This window comes from Peromyscus eremicus, chromosome 7 (genome assembly GCF_949786415.1).
Source record: "Peromyscus eremicus chromosome 7, PerEre_H2_v1, whole genome shotgun sequence".
NCBI lineage: Eukaryota > Metazoa > Chordata > Mammalia > Rodentia > Cricetidae > Peromyscus > Peromyscus eremicus.
Window position 1 is genome coordinate 17191485 of NC_081422.1, and position 20078 is coordinate 17211562.

The 20078-nt window shown below is 49.8% G+C and overlaps 1 protein-coding gene across 3 annotated transcripts in view; it reads left to right on the forward strand.

Moving 5' to 3' along the window:
- The window catches only part of Slc44a2 (solute carrier family 44 member 2), a 33335-nt gene extending 23003 nt beyond the window's left edge, over positions 1-10332 (forward strand). For 2 of the 3 annotated variants that reach the window (XM_059267428.1, XM_059267427.1), the window contains exons 12-23: positions 167-266; positions 349-441; positions 1099-1183; positions 1851-2113; positions 2196-2290; positions 3102-3205; positions 3290-3363; positions 3498-3568; positions 3707-3795; positions 7676-7760; positions 8202-8372; positions 9008-9121. In XM_059267428.1, coding sequence (XP_059123411.1) covers positions 167-266; positions 349-441; positions 1099-1183; positions 1851-2113; positions 2196-2290; positions 3102-3205; positions 3290-3363; positions 3498-3568; positions 3707-3795; positions 7676-7760; positions 8202-8326 — 1184 coding nt within the window. In that variant the 3' untranslated portion in view covers positions 8327-8372; positions 9008-9121. Of the gene's footprint in view, positions 1-166; positions 267-348; positions 442-1098; positions 1184-1850; positions 2114-2195; positions 2291-3101; positions 3206-3289; positions 3364-3497; positions 3569-3706; positions 3796-7675; positions 7761-8201; positions 8373-9007 lie in introns of all 3 variants that reach the window. The other variant, XM_059267429.1, reaches the window with a different exon arrangement.
- Positions 10333-20078: the final 9746 nt, after the last annotated feature.

Consider the following 20078-nt stretch of genomic DNA (forward strand, 5'->3'; position numbering starts at 1 on the left):
CTTTGTTGGGAGGGGACATCTGTGCCAAAGCCCTGATGTATGGAAGTCAGAGGACGACTTTCACCAATCATCTCTCTGCTTTGACCTGTGGGCTCTGGGAACTGAACTAAGACGCAAGTGTCTTTAGCTGATGAGTCATCCTATGGCTGCCCACCTTTCTCCACAGTGATCATTTTAAGCATCCTAGAAGTGGTTATCATCTTGTTACTCATCTTTCTTCGAAAGAGGATATTGATCGCCATAGCCCTCATCAAAGAAGCCAGCAGGTGAGGCCTGGAGAGCCAGGGATGTGCCTGGCTTCTCAGCCTGGGGCATCTGGCCCTGATGTCTGTCTCTGTTTCTCTGCAGAGCTGTGGGACATGTCATGTGCTCCATGCTCTACCCACTGGTGACTTTCTTCCTCTTGTGTCTCTGCATTGCCTACTGGGCCAGCACTGCTGTGTATCCACTGCTGGATTGTCATTCTGTGGTTCCCAGGGACAAATGTCCCTAAATGTCCTGTAGCTCAGGGTGGGATTGGACTGGGTTGGGGTGTGTGGTCCTTTCCCCATGGCTCTCTTTATTTTAAAAATTTCTAGGCTGGGCGGTGGTGGTACGTCTTTAATCCCAGCACTCGGGAGGCAGAGCCAGGAGGATCTCTGTGAGTTTGAGGCCAGCCTGGTCTACAGAGCGAGTTCCAGGATAGCTAGGGCTACACAGAGAAACCTTGTCTCGAAAAACAAAGCAAACAAAAATGTTATTGCATGTATATATTTTGGGTAAAGGGGCAGCAGTATTCAGAGGTCACAAGACAACTTGCAGGCGTCAGTTCTCTGTGAGTGGGTCCTGGGTATCTTACTCGGCATTCGGCACAGCGGCGGGTGCTTTATCAGATGGGCCATCTCCCTGCCCTTTTTCGCTTCTTTCAGATAGAGCCTTACTCTGTGGTTTAGATTTTCTGGAACTCACTGTGTAGCCCAGACTGGTCTCCAATGCACAGTGATTCTGTTACTTCTGTCTCCCAAGTCTTGGGGTTACAAGGGCGAGCCTCTACTCCTGGCTTCCCTCAGCTGCTTGGATTCCCAGTCCCAGATTTCAGTTTCCTTAACGAGCCTGCAGCTTCCTGTCTACCTCTAATGAGGCTGTGTACAAGATTTTTGATGACGCATCCTGCCAACTTGTGGGGAATACCTGCAAGCCAGAGGTAGGCATCCCTGTCGTGGGGAGGAGGCATTGCCCTCATGGCCTCTCCTTGAAGATAATTCAGCAAACGTTTGGCACTTGCTCTGTCTTTGCCTTAGCGGGGTGGAACTCTCAAGCCATTGCTGGATTTGGTTGTTTTTCAGGGCAAGGCAGGAACTGATCAACTTGGGCTGTCCCCTACCCTGCATGCTGAACTATGTACCTCTTTCCCTCTGTGGTGCCACTTTCTGTCCCTCTACCCTTTTCTTGACTTCTGGTGTGTGTGTGTGTGTGTGTGTGTGTGTGTGTGTGTGTGTGTGTGGTGTGGTGTGGTGTGGTGTGTGTGGTGTGTGTGGTGTGGTGTGGTGTAGTATATGTACATATGTGTTTGTGGAGGTGCCTTGCTCTGTATTTCTCAGCCTATTCCCCTCAGACAGTATCTCTCACTAAATCAGGAGCTAAACACTGGAGCTACAGGTGAGCACAGGCCACACCCACTGTTTATGGGAGTGAGTGATGGAGGCTTGAACTCAATAAGTCCTCTTACCCACTGAGCCATTTCCCTAGCCCCCCATTACTTTTGTAATGAGTAGTCGTGCTTCTAGGACCTGCCCTGTGGTCCAGCCTCAGCCTACTCTGAACTTCTAACTGACCCTGTGTTCTGTCGGGGCCCCTCACCCCTTCCCCAGACCTTCCCCTCAGCCAATGAAAGCCGCCAGTGTCCGGGTGGCCGCTGCCAGTTTGCCTTCTACGGTGGCGAGTCTACCTATCACCGTGCCCTGCTGGGCCTGCAGATCTTCAATGCCTTCATGTTCTTCTGGCTGGCCAACTTCGTGCTGGCTCTGGGCCAGGTGACCTTGGCCGGAGCCTTTGCCTCCTATTACTGGGCTATGCGCAAGCCGGATGACATGCCCGCCTTCCCCCTCTTCTCCGCTTTCGGCCGAGCCCTCAGGTAAAGAGGAGTGTTGGCATGGCAAGAGAAGGGACGCAGGGACCTCATCTGTGGGACCACTGATCGCCTCTTTTGATTCCAGATACCACACGGGCTCCTTGGCCTTTGGCTCGCTTATCCTGGCCATCGTGCAGATCATCCGAGTGATACTGGAGTACCTGGACCAGCGTCTCAAAGGTGTGGCCCCGCCTGCAGCTTCCGCTAGGGTCTGGGCTTAGTCCCAGTTGGGTATTGCTTAGGGGTGGGGGCCAGAGCTAAGCCTCTACTGGGTTTCCGTTTGAGGAAGAGGAGGAGCTAAGAGGCAGAGGAGGAGCTAGAAGAGCCAACTGAACTGATTATAGAGTTCCTGTTGTTGATGGGCCGGTCCAGGAGGAGCGGTAGGCCATTGGCTCTGGCTAGCAAGGCTGGGCTGGGTTTTTGGTTTTTCGAGACAGGGTTCCTCTGTGAAACAGTCCTGGCTGTCCTGGAACTCACTCTGTAGACCAGGTTGACCTTGAACTCACAGAGATCCACCTGTCTCTGCCTCCCAAGTGCTGGGATTAAAGGCGTGCGCCACCACCGCCGGCTGGGTTTTAGTTTTTTGAGACAGCTTTTTACTGTGTAGTCCTGGCTGACCTCAGACTCGGTATGTAGACCAGAGTGGCCTAGAACTAACAGGTCCACCTCCTCTGTCTCCAAGTGCTAGGATTGAAGCCATACATCACCACCCCCAGCTGTCTTGATTTAAAAGGCTGGCATCCAACTCACTGAATAGCCAAGGATGACCTTAATTCCTGATGCTTGGAGATTCCTTTTGTGGGTCAGCTCCTGGATTGATTGATTGATTGATTGATTGATTTTGAGACATTCTCACTAAGTTGTCCAGGTTAGCCTAGTAGTTCAGGCAGGCCTCCAACTTGTAATCCTTAGCTGTCTTGGTGGACTCTAGGGTCTCTACCAAACCAGGCCAGTCTCTTGCCTCCCCTACATCCTTTCTCTTCTCTTCCAGCTGCACAGAACAAGTTTGCCAAGTTCCTCATGGTCTGTCTCAAGTGCTGCTTCTGGTGCCTAGAGAAGTTTATCAAGTTCCTGAATAGGAATGCCTATATCATGGTGAGCGGCAGGGCTGTGTGCTGTCCTGGGTGGGGTGCCCCCCCATGTCCATTGCACAGGCCTCAGACCCTCTCTTCATTCCAGATTGCCATCTACGGCACCAACTTCTGCACCTCAGCCAGGAACGCCTTCTTTCTGCTTATGAGAAACATCATCAGGTTAGGGGACACACTTCTCTCTCCCAGCCTCCCTCCCGCCCTCGGCCCCTTTCCTAGCCAGTCTTCCGCTTATCCTGCCTCCTCCCCCAGGCTCGGAGTCCACATTCACCCTTACCCTTTACTCTTCCCTACAGGGTGGCTGTCCTGGACAAAGTTACCGACTTCCTCTTCCTGTTGGGCAAACTTCTGATTGTGGGTAGTGTGGGTGAGTGGCACCGCTGGGCCTGTCCCTGCTGGGGTATGGAAGCCTGTGGGGAGTGACCTGTCGACTGGTGTCAGGCTCAGGTCATCTTCTGCTGAGTCCTGTTTGAGGACTCAGCCATCTTGCTTCACCCCATCTTAGGCATCCTGGCCTTCTTCTTCTTCACCCATCGGATCAGAATCGTGCAAGATACAGCCCCGCCTCTCAATTATTACTGGGTCCCGATACTGGTGAGGACCTTTGGGGACAGATCAGGGTCTGGGTAGAAGCGAGGGTGGGGAGTTAGGATTTGCTTAGATTCCCTTGGTGAAAGTCAGAGGTGGGACAGTCATTGGTTACTTGGTCCCCAAATATTTACCGAGTACCTGCTTCGTACAAGGCACAGGGGTGGAGGGGCTTTTCCTTAAGAGGTGCTGGTGGTGTTCTTCACTTGTTTATTTTGTTTGTGCGGGGTGGGTGCACTTGTGGAAAGTCAGAGGGCAGCGTGTGGGAACTGGTCTCTTCTCCAACCATGTATGTTTCGGGGATTGACCTCAGGTCTCTGGCTTGGTGGTCAGGGCTGCTCACTATGCCAGCCCTACAGGTCCCATTACTAGTATTATTATAGTAGGGTGTTTGGTGTGCCGCCATTGTCCAGCCTAACTTTTTTTTAAAGATTTATTTACTTTCATTTTATGTGCATGGCTGTTTTGCCTGATATATGTCTGTACACCACATGCATGTGTGATGCCCATAGTGGCCAAAAGAAGGCATCTAATTCCCTGGACCTGGGATTACAGATGGTTGTGAGCTGCCATGTTGGTCCTAGGAATTGACCTGGGTCCTCCGGAAGAGCAGCCGACGCTCCTACCTGCTGAGCCAACTCTCCAGCCTCCCCTCCTGCCTTCTTTTTTTCTCCTTGGTTGAGACAGTTTCCCGCTCTGTAGACCAGGATGGCCTTGAACTCACAGAGATCTGCCTAGCCTGGCAGAGAACTTTTGATCTTCCTGCCTCCCAAGCCCTAGGATCACAGCCAAATTGTATCATGCCAGGCAAGGCCTTACAGTGTAGATGCCTAGGGACATTATCTAGTGATGTACTGATGGCACACGCCTGTCGTCCCAATGCTAGGAAGTGCAAGCAGAAGAATCAGAAATTCAAGGTCATCCTTAGCTACATAGTGAATTCAAGGCCAGCCCTGGCCACATAAGACTCTCAACAACAACAAAAATGTAGAGACTGTCTAGGCAGAGGGAATAGCAGAGACCCCGAGGTCTGGCTCCACCAGAAACAGTGAGGAGACCACTGTGGCTTGTGTGGGAAAGTAAGAGAGGAACCGAGGATAAGAAGCCAGACCCAGACCACAGATGTTTACTTCAGCTCCTGTCTTTGCAGGTTAGGAGTGACTCAAAAGAGGAACTCAAGCTGGCAGCAGTGGAGCATGCCTTTAATTAATCCCAGCACTCAGGAGGCAGACAGCCAGAGCTATGTAGAGAAACCCTCTCTCAAGAAACAAAACAAAACAAACAAACAAAAAAAGAGTAACTCATATGTTTTGCATATGTGTATGCCTGTTCATACATGTGACAGCGCATGTGTGTACATATAGAGGCCCAAGGTTAATATCAGGGTGAATTCCTTGATGGATCTCTTTATTTATGGCAGGGCCTCCTGCTGGAACCAGAGCTCCCTGGTTTTTGGGCTAGTCTAGGTAGCCAGCTGGCCCTGGAGATCTGCTATCATCAGCCCCAAGTGCTGGAATTACAGGTGGGGCCACCACACCCATGTTCATGGGTGCTGGGATTCGAACTCAGGTCCTCAGTATTGCACAGCAAGGGCTTCATCCACTGACATCTCCTAGATATCCCAGGCAGTACTGAAAGTTGCCATGCTGCTATGCAGACCCAGGCTGGCCTCAGTCTCAGGCTGTCCTTGCATTGGAGCCTCCAAAGTAACGAGATTATAGGCCCAATGGAATGTGGGATTCAACTCCGTAATGCCCCAAACACACATAGAGCTGCAGCTGGATGAAGCCACAAGAGGACATATGCAGAGCTAGGACAGTGTGAAGTGGGATTTAGGTATCAGACACAGCTTCCAGAGATGCCTACCTGAGGACTTGCTGGGAAAGTTGAAAGCAAAAGGTGTGTGAGCTGCCGGGCGGTAGTGGCGCACGCCTTTAGTCCCAGCACTCAGGAGGCAGAGGCAGGCGGATCTCTGTGAGTTTGAGGCCAGCCTGGTCTACAAAGCGAGATCCAGGACAGGCACCAAAACTACACAGAGGAACCCTGGGGTGGGGGGCAGCGGAGGGGGGAAAGGTGTATGAGCTGTAAACTGACCAGCATGTGCAGAGGCACTGAGGCTGGGGAAGCAAAAGAGCACTGTGTGGCTGGTTGGTTTCCCCTAGCTGAGGTGTGGAAGGTGCTCCTCCAGGCCTGTTATCCCAGTCCTTCAGAAGAGCAGAGGCAGGAGGTCAGGAGGTCAGTGTCATCCATGGCTACTTGATATTTTGAGTTCAGACTAAGATGTATGAGATAGTCAAAAAAAAAAAAAAAAAAAAAAGAAAGAAAGAAAGAAAGAAAGAAAGAAAGAAAGAAAGAAAGAAAGAAAGAAAAAAGAAAATCTATCCCAGAGAGCTAATTGGACTGGGTGTGGTGGCTCATGCTGTGGCAAGGGATCATGAGTTCATAGCCAGCCTGGGCCACAGAACGGTACACACACACAAGCAAACATACCATGTGTACATCTGTAACTCTAGTAATGTGCAGATCCCCAGAGCTCACTGGCCAAACATTCTAGCCAATCAGTGAGCACCAGTTTATCTCAAACAACTAAGGGAAAGGTCCAGCAAGGTGGCTCAGGGACTTGCCAAACCTGAAGGCTTGAATTCCGAGCCTTGGACCACACGGTGGGTGGAGAGAATCAACCACCACAATTTACTTCTGACCTCCACTTCTGTACCGAGGTCTGTGCACATACCATGCAATATGTGTACATTTTATATATATTATATACACACAGAAACACACACACATTTAAACTAAGTAGGGAGAGGGACTCCAGACACTGGCCTGGCTTTCACACACACCCACAACCAAAGAGGACTCAGCCGAGTGATTACACCTACAATCTCAGCACTCACAAAGCTGAGTCAGCCATAGACCAGAGGCTCTGCAGGAAGGGGCCGTTCTGCTCTTGCAAAGGACTCAACTCCTAGCAACTGCTTTGGGCTGCCTGTGATTCCAGCTCCAGGGGATCCAGTGCCCTCTTCTGGCCTCCCCAGGCAATTGCACTCAGGTGCATATGTGCATATATATAAAATCAAAAATCTTTTTCACTGGGGAAAAGCAGGAAAAGATTTACTCAGTGTAGTCACACTGACATGATAATATTTTTTTTTTTTTGAGACAGGGTCTCACTATGCAGCCCTGGCTGGACTGGAACTCTGTGTAGGCCAAGGTGGTCTTGTGCTCACAGAAACCTGTCTGCCTCTGTTTCCCAGGTGCTGGGATTAGAGGCATGCACCAGCACACCAGACAAAAATAAATGTTTTAAGGGACTGGAGAGATTCCTCCGCAGTTAAGAGTGCTTGTTGCTTTTGCAGAGGACCCGGGTTCAGTTCCCAGCATCCACATAGTGGTAGTTCACAACCATCTTTAACTCAAGTCCCAGGGGATCTGCTGACCTCTCCTGATGTTCATGGGTATCAGGCACACACATGATACACATACAAACATGCAGGCAGAACTCACACATAAGTCTCTTTTAAAAAAGGTAAAAGGAGGCTGGAGAGATGGCTCAGAGGTTGAGAGCACCGACTGCTCTTCCAGAGGTCCTGAGTTCAATTCCCAGCACCCACATGGTGGCTCACAACCATCTGTAATGAGGTCTAGTGCCCTCTTCAGGTGTACAGGCACACATGCAGGCAGAACACTGTATACATAGTAAATAAATCTTTTATTTAAACAAAAAAGGTAAAAAGAATGTTTTAAAGATGAGGCAGGAGGATTGCCATGAGTGCTACAACCACCGACAGCCTCTGGGCTCATGAGAATGAGAGGTCTCTCAACCTGGGGAGAACAGAGTGGTGGGTAACTGTAACAAGCTGTAACAATGTCTCCTCTTGAATAGACGGTGATCGTGGGATCCTATCTGATCGCACATGGCTTCTTCAGCGTCTACGGCATGTGTGTGGACACATTGTTCCTCTGTTTCTGTGAGTGACCCCTTTACCTCAGCCCACCAGGGGCCCTGACTCCCTTCTCCCCACTGGACAAGGAAATCCTCCCCCACCCCATGAAAGCACCACGGTCACCCCCGAGTTCCCGGGGTCCTGGGTGTCCCCTCTACTAGGCCCGTGCATGCCTTTCTGCTTCTCACCACGCTCGGAGCTAACTGTCCCTCACCTCCTCCGCCCTGAGCTGTAGCTGGAACACTCTCTCCCCTGGGTCTTCGGCTTTGAAATTTCGAGCTTTGTTGGGAATTAGAGCAGGTTCCACGGCTGCCACTAACTCTGGTCTCCACATGTCTTCCCCACCCCCTCCTCCCCTCCCCCATGCCTGTGGCTTCTTCCCTGTTTTTCCTCCGCCTCCCTTTTCCACCCCCTCCTTTCCTGACCACCCCATTTTTCACCCCTGCTGGTTCCTGGGGGGCCCAGGTGAGGACCTTGAGAGGAATGACGGCTCTCAGGAGCGACCCTACTTCATGTCGCCCGAGCTGAGAGACATCCTATTGAAGGGGAGTGCGCAGGCGGGCAAGCAGGAGGATGTTGAGGAGGAGTAGAGAGTGAGGGAGACTGGCGAGCCGCCAGGGGGCCTCTGGAGACCGGGTTTGTGCATGTGATGGGCTTCCTTGGCTGGGAATGTGGGGCGCCTGCCTGTAGTCATTGCCTACCCCTCCCTCCTTTTCCACGAGGAGGCAGTCTACCTCCCACTGAGCCACACCCCCAGCCCCTCACTGGGGGGTTCTAGGCAGTCTACCTCCCACTGAGCCACACCCCTAAACCCTCACTGGGGGTTCTAGGCAGGGCTCTACCACTGAGCCACGCCCCCAGCCCCTCACTGAGGGGTTCTAGGCAGGGGCTCTACCACTGAGCCACACCCCTAAACCCGCACTGGGGGTTCTAGGCAGGGCTCTACCACTGAGCCACGCCCCCAGCCCCTCACTGAGGGATTCTAGGCAGGGGCTCTACCCCCGAACTGTGCCTCTAGCCTTGTTTACTTTTTATCTGGGGACAGTGTCTCATTCTTTTCCCAGGCTGGCCTTGGACTTATTGTAAAGCAGGTCTTGAGCCTGGAGTTGTCTCTCTCTGCCTCTTAAACACCTTGGGTGCCACACCCTGCTCTTCTGTGTCGCTTTCTAACCCGAGGCTTCTCTGTAGCCCTCTGTCCCTTCCCTGTTCCCCCTCCCCACCCTGACTGTGGACTCCCTCTCATGGCGCCTGCTCTGGGGCTCTGTCCACAGTGGAGGACCTGGAGAGAAACGACGGTTCTGCTGAGAGGCCTTACTTCATGTCTTCCACTCTCAAGAAGCTCTTGAATAAAACCAACAGGAAGGTAGCAGAATCCTGAAGACATCTGCCTCTTGGCCCTCTCAGGAAGCTGTGATCCGGTGCTTGCTAAGCGGCTGGGTCAGAGTCCCCAGCTCATCGGACTTGCCTGAAGTCACATCACTGCCTCTCTGCTACCCTCCCTGAGTTCTCATTTCCAAGGACCCAGAGGATTTGGGGCATCTCTTTCCTACGCCCAAGGGCACTTGGGAGTTTTCAGTGGAGCCCTGGGAGGTGGGACAGAATGGGTCCCTCCAGCCCTCACTGGCTCAGATGGTACAACATAGTAAAGTAACTTGACGTCGAGGGTGGGAGATGGCCCCAGGATGTCTGCAGCAAGTGTCTTTGTACTTCCGGTGCCCCTTCCAGCCAAGAGGGAAAGACTGGATGAAAGAGCCTCTGCAAGTGGGCTCAGTGAACCCCAGCTCCAAGTCCTGCCTGCCCCCGCTGGGACAGAGTTGGATCTCTGTGGCGGCTGATTCAGCCCAAGGGCCAACAAATGCATTTCTCATTCTTACTACTTTTTAATCTAGACGTGCAGTAAGGGGTCTGTCTGCTTTTAGTCCATCAGGCTCCACAGCTGGATGGAGCCACGAGTGCCTTCATTTGTAACCCCGCCTCCAGCCTGGGGGCGGCTGGGGTCACAGGAAGGAGGAGTGCACACCCAGAACTGAAGGAATCTTCCTGATAAAGAGACAGTGTGGGGGGGGGGGCCTGCTGCAGGGTGGCAGTTGGAGGTGGTTGTGGGGAACAGGCCTCTGTGGTTAGGTCCTCCATTAAGTGGCTAATGGCTTCTTAATGGAGACCTGAAGCTCCCGGTCCAAGCTGGAGAATGAATGAAGAAGGGCCTATGCTCTCGGCCAGTAATCCACACTGCTGTCTTTGTAAGAGGACTGAAGCTCAAGGTCACCCAGGGATGAGGTGGGTGTGTTGTGTGTTCCGAGCTGACTAGGCCCACTTTGTTCTTTCACCTGACACTAGAATCTTTTTGCCAAACTTCTTGAACTTGGGAGCCAGGTGACTGACCCTCCACTTTACTTCTCAAGCTCAGACCTTCCCCTCACCCCTACTTTGCCTGTCAGTGAGATGCCAGACTCTTGGAAACAGAGCCCATCCTGGGGTCCCTCAGTTTCCTGTGCCTGCCTTGTGTGTGCTATCCCACTCAACCTTCTCCTGTGTGCCCAGCCCTGTGCTTACATAACTGCATTCCAGCCATTTAATAAAGTGCCTCTTGTACACATCCAGGCCTGGTGTGTTTGTAGTGGGAATGTGGGAAGCTGCTGGGAGCCAGGGCATCGGTGCGCTGGGCATCTCTGAGCTAGGGCAGTTTGCTCAGGGAAGAGAAGGGACCAGAACCCAGCCCTGATCTCACCTCCAAAGCCGCCCCTGCAGCTTCTGTGAGGACTTCTGTAGGTCCCTAACGAACAAAAGGTTCTGATTAGGACCTGAGCAGAGGAGGGGAGAAAGAGCCGCTTGCTTCCCGCCTCCTCCTCCCTCAGTAACTTCCCTGGACACAGTCACCTTGCCCTGTTCCTGGGATCTCACAATTGAGGAGAGCTGCTTTTATTTTTTAATTTATGTGTGTGTGTGTGAATGTATTCCACGTGAATGCAGTTGCTCATGGAGGCCAGAAGAGGGTGTGGGAGCCCTTGGTGCTGGACTTAACCGTGGTCAAGAGCCACATGTGGGTGCTGCTCTGCAAGAGCAGGATGTATTCATTGTTTATTTTTTGTCTGCATTTGGGTGTTTTGTCTGCACGATGTGTGTGCCTCCTTGGTCTTGGAGACCAGAAGAGGGTTGTGGGCCCTCTGGAATTATAGACAGTTGTGAGCCCTAAAAAAATGTTTGTTTCTAAAGCTGCAAGCTGAGAGAGGTGTGGGAGCTGGAGGGGTGGCTCAGCTGTTAAGAGCACTGGCTGCTCTTCAAAAGGACCTGGGTTCGATGCCCGCTACCCAAATGGATATCCAAATGGCACTACACATGTAAAATAGTTAAACAAAAAAACAAAACTACAGGGCTGGAGACATGGCTGGGGGTTATGGGTGTATTCTGCTCTCACAGAGGACCTAGTTTGGTTCCCAGCATCCTCAGCAGGTAACTCACAACCTCCTGCAACTTTAGCTCCAGGGAATGTGACACCCACTGGCTTTCGTGGATACAGGCACATATCCACACGCAGATCCAAACACAAGTAATTTTAAGAAATACTATTTTAATTTTGAAAAATCTATGTGTATGGGTGTCTCCATGTGATGTCTGTGTAGCAAGTACATAGGGGCCAGAAAAGGGCATCATATCCCCTGGGACTGGAGTTACAGATGGCTGTGAGCCACCATGTGGGTGCTTGGAATTAAACCACATCCTCTGGAAGAACAGCCAGTGCTCTTAACCAATGAGCCATCTCTCCAGTACCTTACATTTATTTACGTTTATTATATGTGTGTGGGGGGGGTTGTGTGTGTGTGTATTTGGTTTTTCCAGACAGGGTTTCAGCCCTGGCTGTTCTAGAACTCACTCCGTAGACCAGGCTGGCCTCAAACCCACAGAGATCCACCTGCCTCTGCCTCTTGAGTGCTGAAATTAAAGGAGTGCGCCATACTACCTGACTACATTTATTCTTTTAGTGTGTGAATGCGCCAGTGTGTGTGTGTGTGTGTGTGTGTGTGTGTGTGTGTGTGTGTGTGTGTGTGTGTGTGTGTGTGTGTGTGTCCGTGTCCTCAGGTTCAGCAGCAAATCTTTCAGCCACTAAGCCAGCTTTGCTTCAGCGTGGCTGTCTTTGGGTCGGTCTGGCTGCCAGACTGCAGGAATACTGCTGCCCCCTGGTGTCTGCTTTTGTTACTACTTCTAGCCAATTGTTCGGCTCCTGGAAAATCTCTATCAACTGCTGCCATCAGCTGTCTCTGTTCTTTTCTTTTCTTTTTTCTTTTTCGTTTGTTTGTTTGTTTTGAGACAGGGTTTCTTTGTGTAGCTTTGCACCTTTCCTGGAACTCACTTTTTAGACCAGGCTGGCCTTGAACTCACAGAGATCCACCTGGCTCTAATAAAGGCGTGCGCCACCACCGCCCGGCTGCGTCTCCTTTTCAGTACAGAGTATTGTGTTGAACAGGACCTTTGCACATGCCAGGCAAGTCTTACCACTCAGTCATATATCTAGCCCCATCTTTTTTGGGGGGTGGTGGGCAGTGTCTCGTGTGGCCCAGGATGGCTTCTGATTCAATGTGTAGCTGAAGACAACCTTGAACTTCTGACTCTCCTGCTTCTGTCATTCCAGCAGTGGGATAGCAGGCCTGAGACACCACGCTGCGTTTACATGACGCTGGCATTAAAACCAGGGCTCGGTGTATGCTGGGTCAGTTCTCTACCAACTGAGCACATCACCAGCCCTCCTTTCTGAATATTTCTTTAATTTAAAATTTACCATCACTCCAGCCCACCCCACCCCTCTTTTTAAAAACATTTTTGAGACCGGGTCTCACTCTGTAGACCAGGCTGGCCTCAAACTCACAGAGACCCACCTGCCTCTGCCTCCTGAACTCTGGAATTAAAGGTGTGTACCAATACTCCCAGCCCTTAATCGTTTTTGGAAATGGGGTCTACCTAGGTAGCCCAAGGTGGCCTGAAACTTACTAAGTAGGCCAGGCTGGCCTTGAACTTACAATCCTAGTTCAGGCCCCCTAGTAGATGGTTGCGGGCACATTCCGTCACTCTGGCTTTAGATACAGCTTCTAAGAATGGCTATGGGGGCTGACGAGAGGGCTCGGAGCTGGGAGTGCTCGCTGCTCCTCTGCTCTTGCAGAGCAGCAGCCAGGTTTGGTTCTCCGCACCCACATGGTGGCTCACAACCACCAGTAACTCCAGCTGCGGAGCATCTGATGTCTTCTTGCATGTTCCTCTGGAACCCCGCAGGCACATGGTACACATACATACATTCAGGCAAAACACCCATACATACAAAAGTAAAATATAATATAAAATATAATTGTTATGCGCAGGTCACAGGGACTCCCAAAAACCACCACAGAGACCGAATCCTGCATCTAAAAGCAAAGAACTTTTATTTTTCAAGCTCCGGGGCTTGGTCTCTCTGTCTGTCCAACACAGCACTGAGAGCAGAGAGCCCTGAACAGACCAGAGCCCAGGTGGGGTGGGTTTTTTTTAATCGTAGCAGAGGTTGGGGGTGAGGGGATTTCCAGGGTTCAGGACCCTGATTGGCTGACATTTGTCTAGGGTACAGGGAATGTTTGGAATGTCAGGTATTTCCTCTTAGATTCAGGCCCCACTGATGAGGTCAGCTTAAGGCTCTTCCTGGGTCCAGGTGTTGCCTGCCAGAAGCTGTGTCTGGGCCTCTAAGCCTGTCATGGCAGCTGTGTGGTCAAGCTGTTTTGGGGCCCCCCACATCTGCCTTCCACAAATACATGAGCAAAGGAGAGGAGACAGTAGCAGTCCTGGCCCTGGGTTTGAGTCCATCTTCAGTACTGAAAAAAAAAAAATAGAGTAAGGTCATTAGGTCACTAGCCATTATTTAATGGTGAGGAGATGATGGGAGTCTTGGGAGGAAAGATCCAGTAATCATCTAGTTGTCTGGGAAACATGGATGGCTTGGAAGAAGGAATGCTAGAATGATTGTATGCCTGTGTGTTCCCCCAGTTCCTTCAAAAGCAGTATGTCCATGAGGGTCGGCTGGGTGTGATGCTGAGGGACAGTGATGAGACTCGAAGACCCATCTCCTGAGATGGAGATCCCAAGGGCCTGCTCTCCGGCTCCTTTTCTCAGTGATGGGGATGGAAGCCAAGAGCTCCATTACGTTAATTATTTTGGCATTTGTGACTCTGGTGCAGAAAGAAACTTCAGAACTAATTGGTTTATGATGAATTGGAGAATTTTATCAAAGTGTTTTTATTTTTATTTATTTTTAAATTTATTTTTCTAGACAGGGTTTCTCTGTGTAGCCCTGACTGTACTGGATCTCACTCTGTAGACCAGGCTGGACTTGAGATCTGCCTGCCTCTACCTCTGCCTCCTGAGTTCTGGGGTTAATTTTTAATTTTGTAAGTTTCTTTTCTTTTCTCTTTTAGTTTCATTTATGTGTGTGAGTCTTTGCCTGTGTTTTGGGAATCTTTCTGGTTTTTTTGTTTTGTTTTTTTTTTTTTTTTTTTCGAGACAGCGTTTCTCTGTGTAGTTTTGGTGCCTGTCCTGGATCTCGCTCTGTAGACCAGGCTGGGCTTGAACTCACGGAGATCCACCTGGCTCTGCCTCCCAAGTGCTGGGATTAAAGGCGTGCGCCGCCGCCGCCGCCGCCGCCGCCGCCGCCGCCGCCGCCGCCGCCGCCGCCGCCGCCACCACCACCACCACCACCACCACCACCCGACTTGGGAATCTTTCTGGAATAAGAACTCTGACACCAATGGGAATGGAGGACAGATGTCATGGGTGGACCAAAGCCAGGATGCTCCTGAAAGGCCTAGGTCCCGAGTCCAGTCTGTGTTTTCATTTTATTCTCTGAAACCACAGGTAGGGGTAGGCAAGCAAGTGGCATTTTATAAAAGCCTGCTTGGAGTCGGCAAAGGGAAGGAGGCAAGGGACATGATCTGAGGTTGATCAGGATGGCTGCCTGCTTATTGAAAAAATTATATTCTATAATTCTATAATTGCACAATAGTTTAGCGACAGGCAAGATTGACAGCAGATTTAATGTTTTATAGCATTTTTCCGAGACAAAAGCAGTAAGTTCAGCAAGTATCTATATGCCTATTGTTTTCTAAGGTTCAGTAACTCCACCAGGCATCCTTACATCAATGGAAGGGTCACAAGTTCCTCCTGCCAGAGACAAGGAGAATGGCTGCTTTAGCAAGCGGGAACTTTCTTCCATTCCCTGAGGAATTGGAAGCCCTTATCCAAATGCCTGACCTTGGGAAAAGGATTTCTTCTGGGGACCAGACACTCCAGTACAATTTAAGAGCAATTTTCATTCCTCAAGAGGCACGATGCAGGGTTTGTGCCATGTAGGATCATAAGCACTGAGCTGTTTACTGATTTTGTTCCTTTGTGTCTTAGTCTTACTAAATGGGCCTGTTCCACTCAAACGCTCCCAAAAGAGAAGGTCCTGATGTCTTACTCTCTTTCCATTATATGGCACCATTCCGATTCCTCTACACTTGTTAACTGAACTTTATGGCCTTTAATGGCCTCAGGCTCTGCATCTGGATTGCAGATGTTTCACCCTTGGGGTCTGGTGTGTCCAGTTAGTCGATCTCTAACTTTCCTGTTCTTGGTGTAATCAGGAAGGCACAGTGGGCTTGCTCTGTGCCAAGTCATCACACTGTACAGTTCCACGGTAGTGGGGACTTTTTCCAAAGAATTGTTTCGTGTAAATGGGCTGCCATTTTATACATTTTCATCCTTCAAAGCCCACACAAAATTTCCCAAAGGAAAAGGCATAAGAGAACTCCCACAGCACATAGTGAGAATCATTAAAAATGAAAGCAAGGAGAGAGGGAGGAGGGATTGTATGAACAAAGGGGTCAAGAGCATGACAGGGAACCCACAGAGACAGCTGCCCTAAGCTCGTGGGAGCTCGCAGACCCTGGAACCGACAGCTAGGGAGCCTGCATGGGACCGAACTAGGCCCTCTGCATGTGGGTGACAGTTGTGTAGCCTAGTCTGTTTGTGGGGCCCCTAGCAGTGGGATCAGGAGCTGGTGCATGAGCTGGCTTTTTGGAACCATGCTGGGATGCCTCAACCAGACTTGATGCAGGGGAAGGAGGTTGATCCTGCCTCAACGTGAATAGCCATGCTTTATTGACTCCCATGGGAGGCCTGCCCCTTGCTGAAGGAGGAGGAGTGAATGGGGGCGGCAAGATGGGAACTAAAGAAGGGAATGGGAGCCGGGTGGTGGTGGCGCACACCTTTAATCCCAGCACTCGGGAAGCAGAGGCAGGAGGATCTCTGTGAGTTCGAGGTCAGCCTGGGCTACAAAGCAAGATCCAGGACAGGCTCCAAAGCTACAGAGAAGCCCTGTCTTGAAAAACCAAAAAAAAAAAAAAAGGGCTGGAGAGATGGCTCAGAGGTTAAGAGCACTGACTGCTCTTCCAGAGGTCCTGAGTTCGATTCCCAGCAACCACATGGTGGCTCACAACCACCTGTAATGAGATCTGGTACCCTCTTCTGGCCTGCAAGGACACATGCAGACAGAACACTGTATACATAATTAATAAATAAAATCTTTAAAAAAAAAAAGAAAGAAAGAAAAAAAGAAGGGAATGGGAAAAGAGGAGGGAGGAGAAACTGTGGTCGGTATGCAAAATGAAAAAAAATTTAATAAAAAATGCTTGATATAAAAAAAAAACAGTTGAGTTATTAACCTTTAAAAAAAGAAAGTAAAAGCGTGCTGGAGAATTGTGATCTGCAATGCTGAAATGCTGGAACTTTGTCCAGCAGCACAAGTTGCCATACAGTCCATGCCAGAAGTCATGCTTGGCAAATAGGCAGTATAAGTAGTTGTCGGGGTGCATCGTGCAGTGCAGGTCGGTTGAAGAAAAAAGGCACTTCAAGGTAAACTTTTTTTTTTGTTTTTTGTTTTTTGGTTTTTCGAGAGAGGGTTTCTCTGTGTAGTTTTGGAGCCTGTCCTGGAACTCACTCTGTAGCCCAGGCTGGCCTTGAACTCACAGAGATCTGCCTGCCTCTGCCTCTGGAGTGCTGGGATTAAAGGCATGCGCCACCACCACCCGGCCCAAGATGAAATTTTAAGGCCCATGTGGCAGCATAAAGGTGCAGCCTCTTCTGATGGACTGAACCGCAAACAGCCGTACAAAGGCGTATTTATTGAAAGTTACACAAAGTGTTTCCTCATACCAAGGTCCCTAATCTAATTTACATGTCTTACTAAAGGAGAGCATCACCAGCCCACAGGACTCTAGTCCTTTATGGTGTGTTGTGTGCAATACACAATAATACAAGAGCCTCAGGTGTGCCCGAGGTGTCTTGTGACCAAAGTCATGGCATGGCTGCAAAGCCCCTTCGGCAAAGCAATCACTCTTGTTCACAAGGGTTCTTCAAGGTCAAGGTACTTTTAAAAAACAGCTATTCGTTCTAATATCTACCCGGATACAAGGACTCTGTTAAATTCCTACAACAAGCAGTGCTTAAGTAAATCACTGAATAAATCAATAAATCAGCTTCTAATGATTTGTTTTCTGCCTTTTTCTACTGTATCCCCTCCACTGCACCATCACAGCGCCTCAGGAACCTATTCTGAAGGAATATGTTAGCACTCCTGGAGTATCATCTGCATTCTATTCCACTGCCTGCCTTTTGTACCTCTAGCATTAATCCTTTTAAATAACTTTGGGCATTTTTCTCATACTATTCCTGACTGGTTTGCATAAAAACAGCATTTCTCATTAAAAACCATGGATACGCCTCCCTTTCCAGTGGTAATAAGTCTAATCCTCTATGGTTTTGTAGGTTGAAGTTTCCTGTCCTGATTGCCTGTTCCCAAATAACTGACTCATAGACTTAATATAAATGATCGGCCAATAGCTCCGGCTTGTTACTAACTAGCTCTTACAACTTAACCCATTTCTATTCATCTATGTGCTGCCATGAGGATCATGGCTTTTACCTCTATACAATTTGTGTGTCCAATTGTTCTCCACCCGGCTGGTGACTCCTCTGACTCTGCCCTTCCTCATTCCATCATTCTGTTCGACTTTCTCACCTAACTTTATCCTGTTCAGCTATTGGCCAGTCAGCGTATTTATTAAACCAATCATAGTGACATATATTCACAGTGTACAGAAGGATTATTCCATAGCAGGTTTTGGAAGACCATTTCTGTCAATGACTTCATCTGATTCTGAAGAATAACTGTGCTTTCTTGAATAAGAGTTAAACAAAAGTTTTTCTTGATCTGGGTAGAGAGCTGGCTACGTTGGATTTGTTGGATGTCAACTGCAGGAGCATTGGTGCCATGGACCCTGTCAAGGCCATTCCTAGCTGGACTGGTAAAAGTACAGGAACTTTCTTTTCTTTCTTTTTTGGTTTTTTGAGACAAGGTTTCACTGCGTAGCCCTGGAGAATTTTCTTACCTCTTGACTCTAAGGGATGTAAGTACTGCTGACCTCACTTCCTGGAAGCATATCTAAGTCAGGGGCCAAGAGTCTGGTCTGCATCTGTCTCCTAGGGAGCAGGTGTCCATGTCAGGGGCCAAGAGTCCAGTCTGCATCTGTCTCCTAGGGAGCAGGTGTCCTTGTCTGGGACCAATAGTGCAGTCTGCAACTGTCTCCCAGAGAGCAGGCATGCATATCAGGGGCTAAAAGTTCAGTCTGCATCTATCTCCCAGGGAGCAGGTGTCCTTGTCTGAGACCAAGAGTGTAGTCTGCATCTGTCTTCCAGGGAGCAGGTGTCCATATTATTTTTTCCAGGTTTTCCCCTGTAAGGCTCTTTGTGGCCTTAACTCCTTGACCCTCTGCAGAAACTCCCTTACAGGCCCCTTTCATGGTGAAGTTCACATGTGACCAGTATTTAAGATAGTTCCCCCCACAATTGTTCTTTTGTCCTCTGGCCACTCGCCCCACTGGCTGTCACTAGCTGGGGCCATCTTCAAAAGGAATCGCAGTCTGCTGTGCTGATGTGGGCAGTTCCACCCATCACAGCATGATGACATCCTAGGGATGAGCTGTGGCTGGTCTATCCCCATCAACACCACCGGAAGGGGGCGACAGAACCCCTGTGGGGGCAGTTGCTTATATTGGGTTTCTAGGAATTGGAGTTGTCCTGGGACAAAGTTGCTCTCCAGACTACTCCATGTGACAGAATCTGAGAGGCTGATTAGGGCTGCCTGGACTTGCATCTGGAGGACCAGGAAGGATATCAGGAGTCAGAGTAGGAGGTGAGCTGTCATCCCCATTCTGAGGTCATTTTGAGATGGTCAGTTCAGATGCTAATCTTTGCTGGCTCTCCTGGCCCACCCCTGGCTTGAGTTCACAGCAACCTTGGCTTGAGTGTGGTGTACCCACAGCTTGATCCCTGCAACATTAAGAGCTGAGGGAGTGGGCTAATTTTGTACAGTGTCATCCAAATCTTTCAAGAACTCTAGAGGTGGGTGTGCCCACACTCTTGGAGGTCCCCTGAGTCCTTTGGGTAGTGCATAGAGGTGGGGGCCAAACACAGTCTCAAAATGTACCCTAAATAATACATGTGACAGATTTCTGGCCAAGGGAGACCTGTTTCTTGGCACTGTTGGGCTGGTGCTATTTGTTTGTTTTTTGTTTTGTTTTTTTAAGACAAGGTTTCTCTGTGTATCCCTGGCTGTCCTGAAACTCACTACATAGACCAGACTGTCCTAGAACTCACAGAGATCCTCCTGCCTCTGCTTCCTGAGCACTGGGATTAAAGGTGTGCGCCACCACCATCTATCTGGCTCAATGTTGTTGTTGTTTTTGGTTTTTCGAGACAGGGTTTCTCTGCGTAGCTTTGCGCCTTTCCTGGAACTCACTCTGTAGCCCAGGCTGGCCTCGAACTCACAGAGATCCACCTGGCTCTGCCTCCCGAGTGCTGGGATTAAAGGCGTGTGCCACCACCACTCGACCACTCAGTGCTGTTTTCTAAAGTCTTATTTATTCTCTCAACTGGGCATGAAGATGAAAGGTAGATACCATGTGTGCAGGTTCAAAGTTAATCCTCTGTGTGGGGAGCAAAGGCTTCTATCTCTAAAAAGCGCACATCACAACCAGCAAGCATTGGTACTCTCTGCTATGGAATGTCAGTCAAGTCCACTTCTAGATATTCACATAGGTAGGACACCTGGTTTGTGTCAGCAGGGGGCCTTGGGTCTCTGCTTGGAATTGTTCCCAACACTGCAGACATGTGTTGCTAGATTGTTAGGCCAGTATCGGCAACCTCAGGACCACCAAGTATCTTTGTAACAATTCTTGTTGGGAAGCTTTTCCAGATGAGTTGTTTCATGAGCTTGCCAGACTAGGTGGG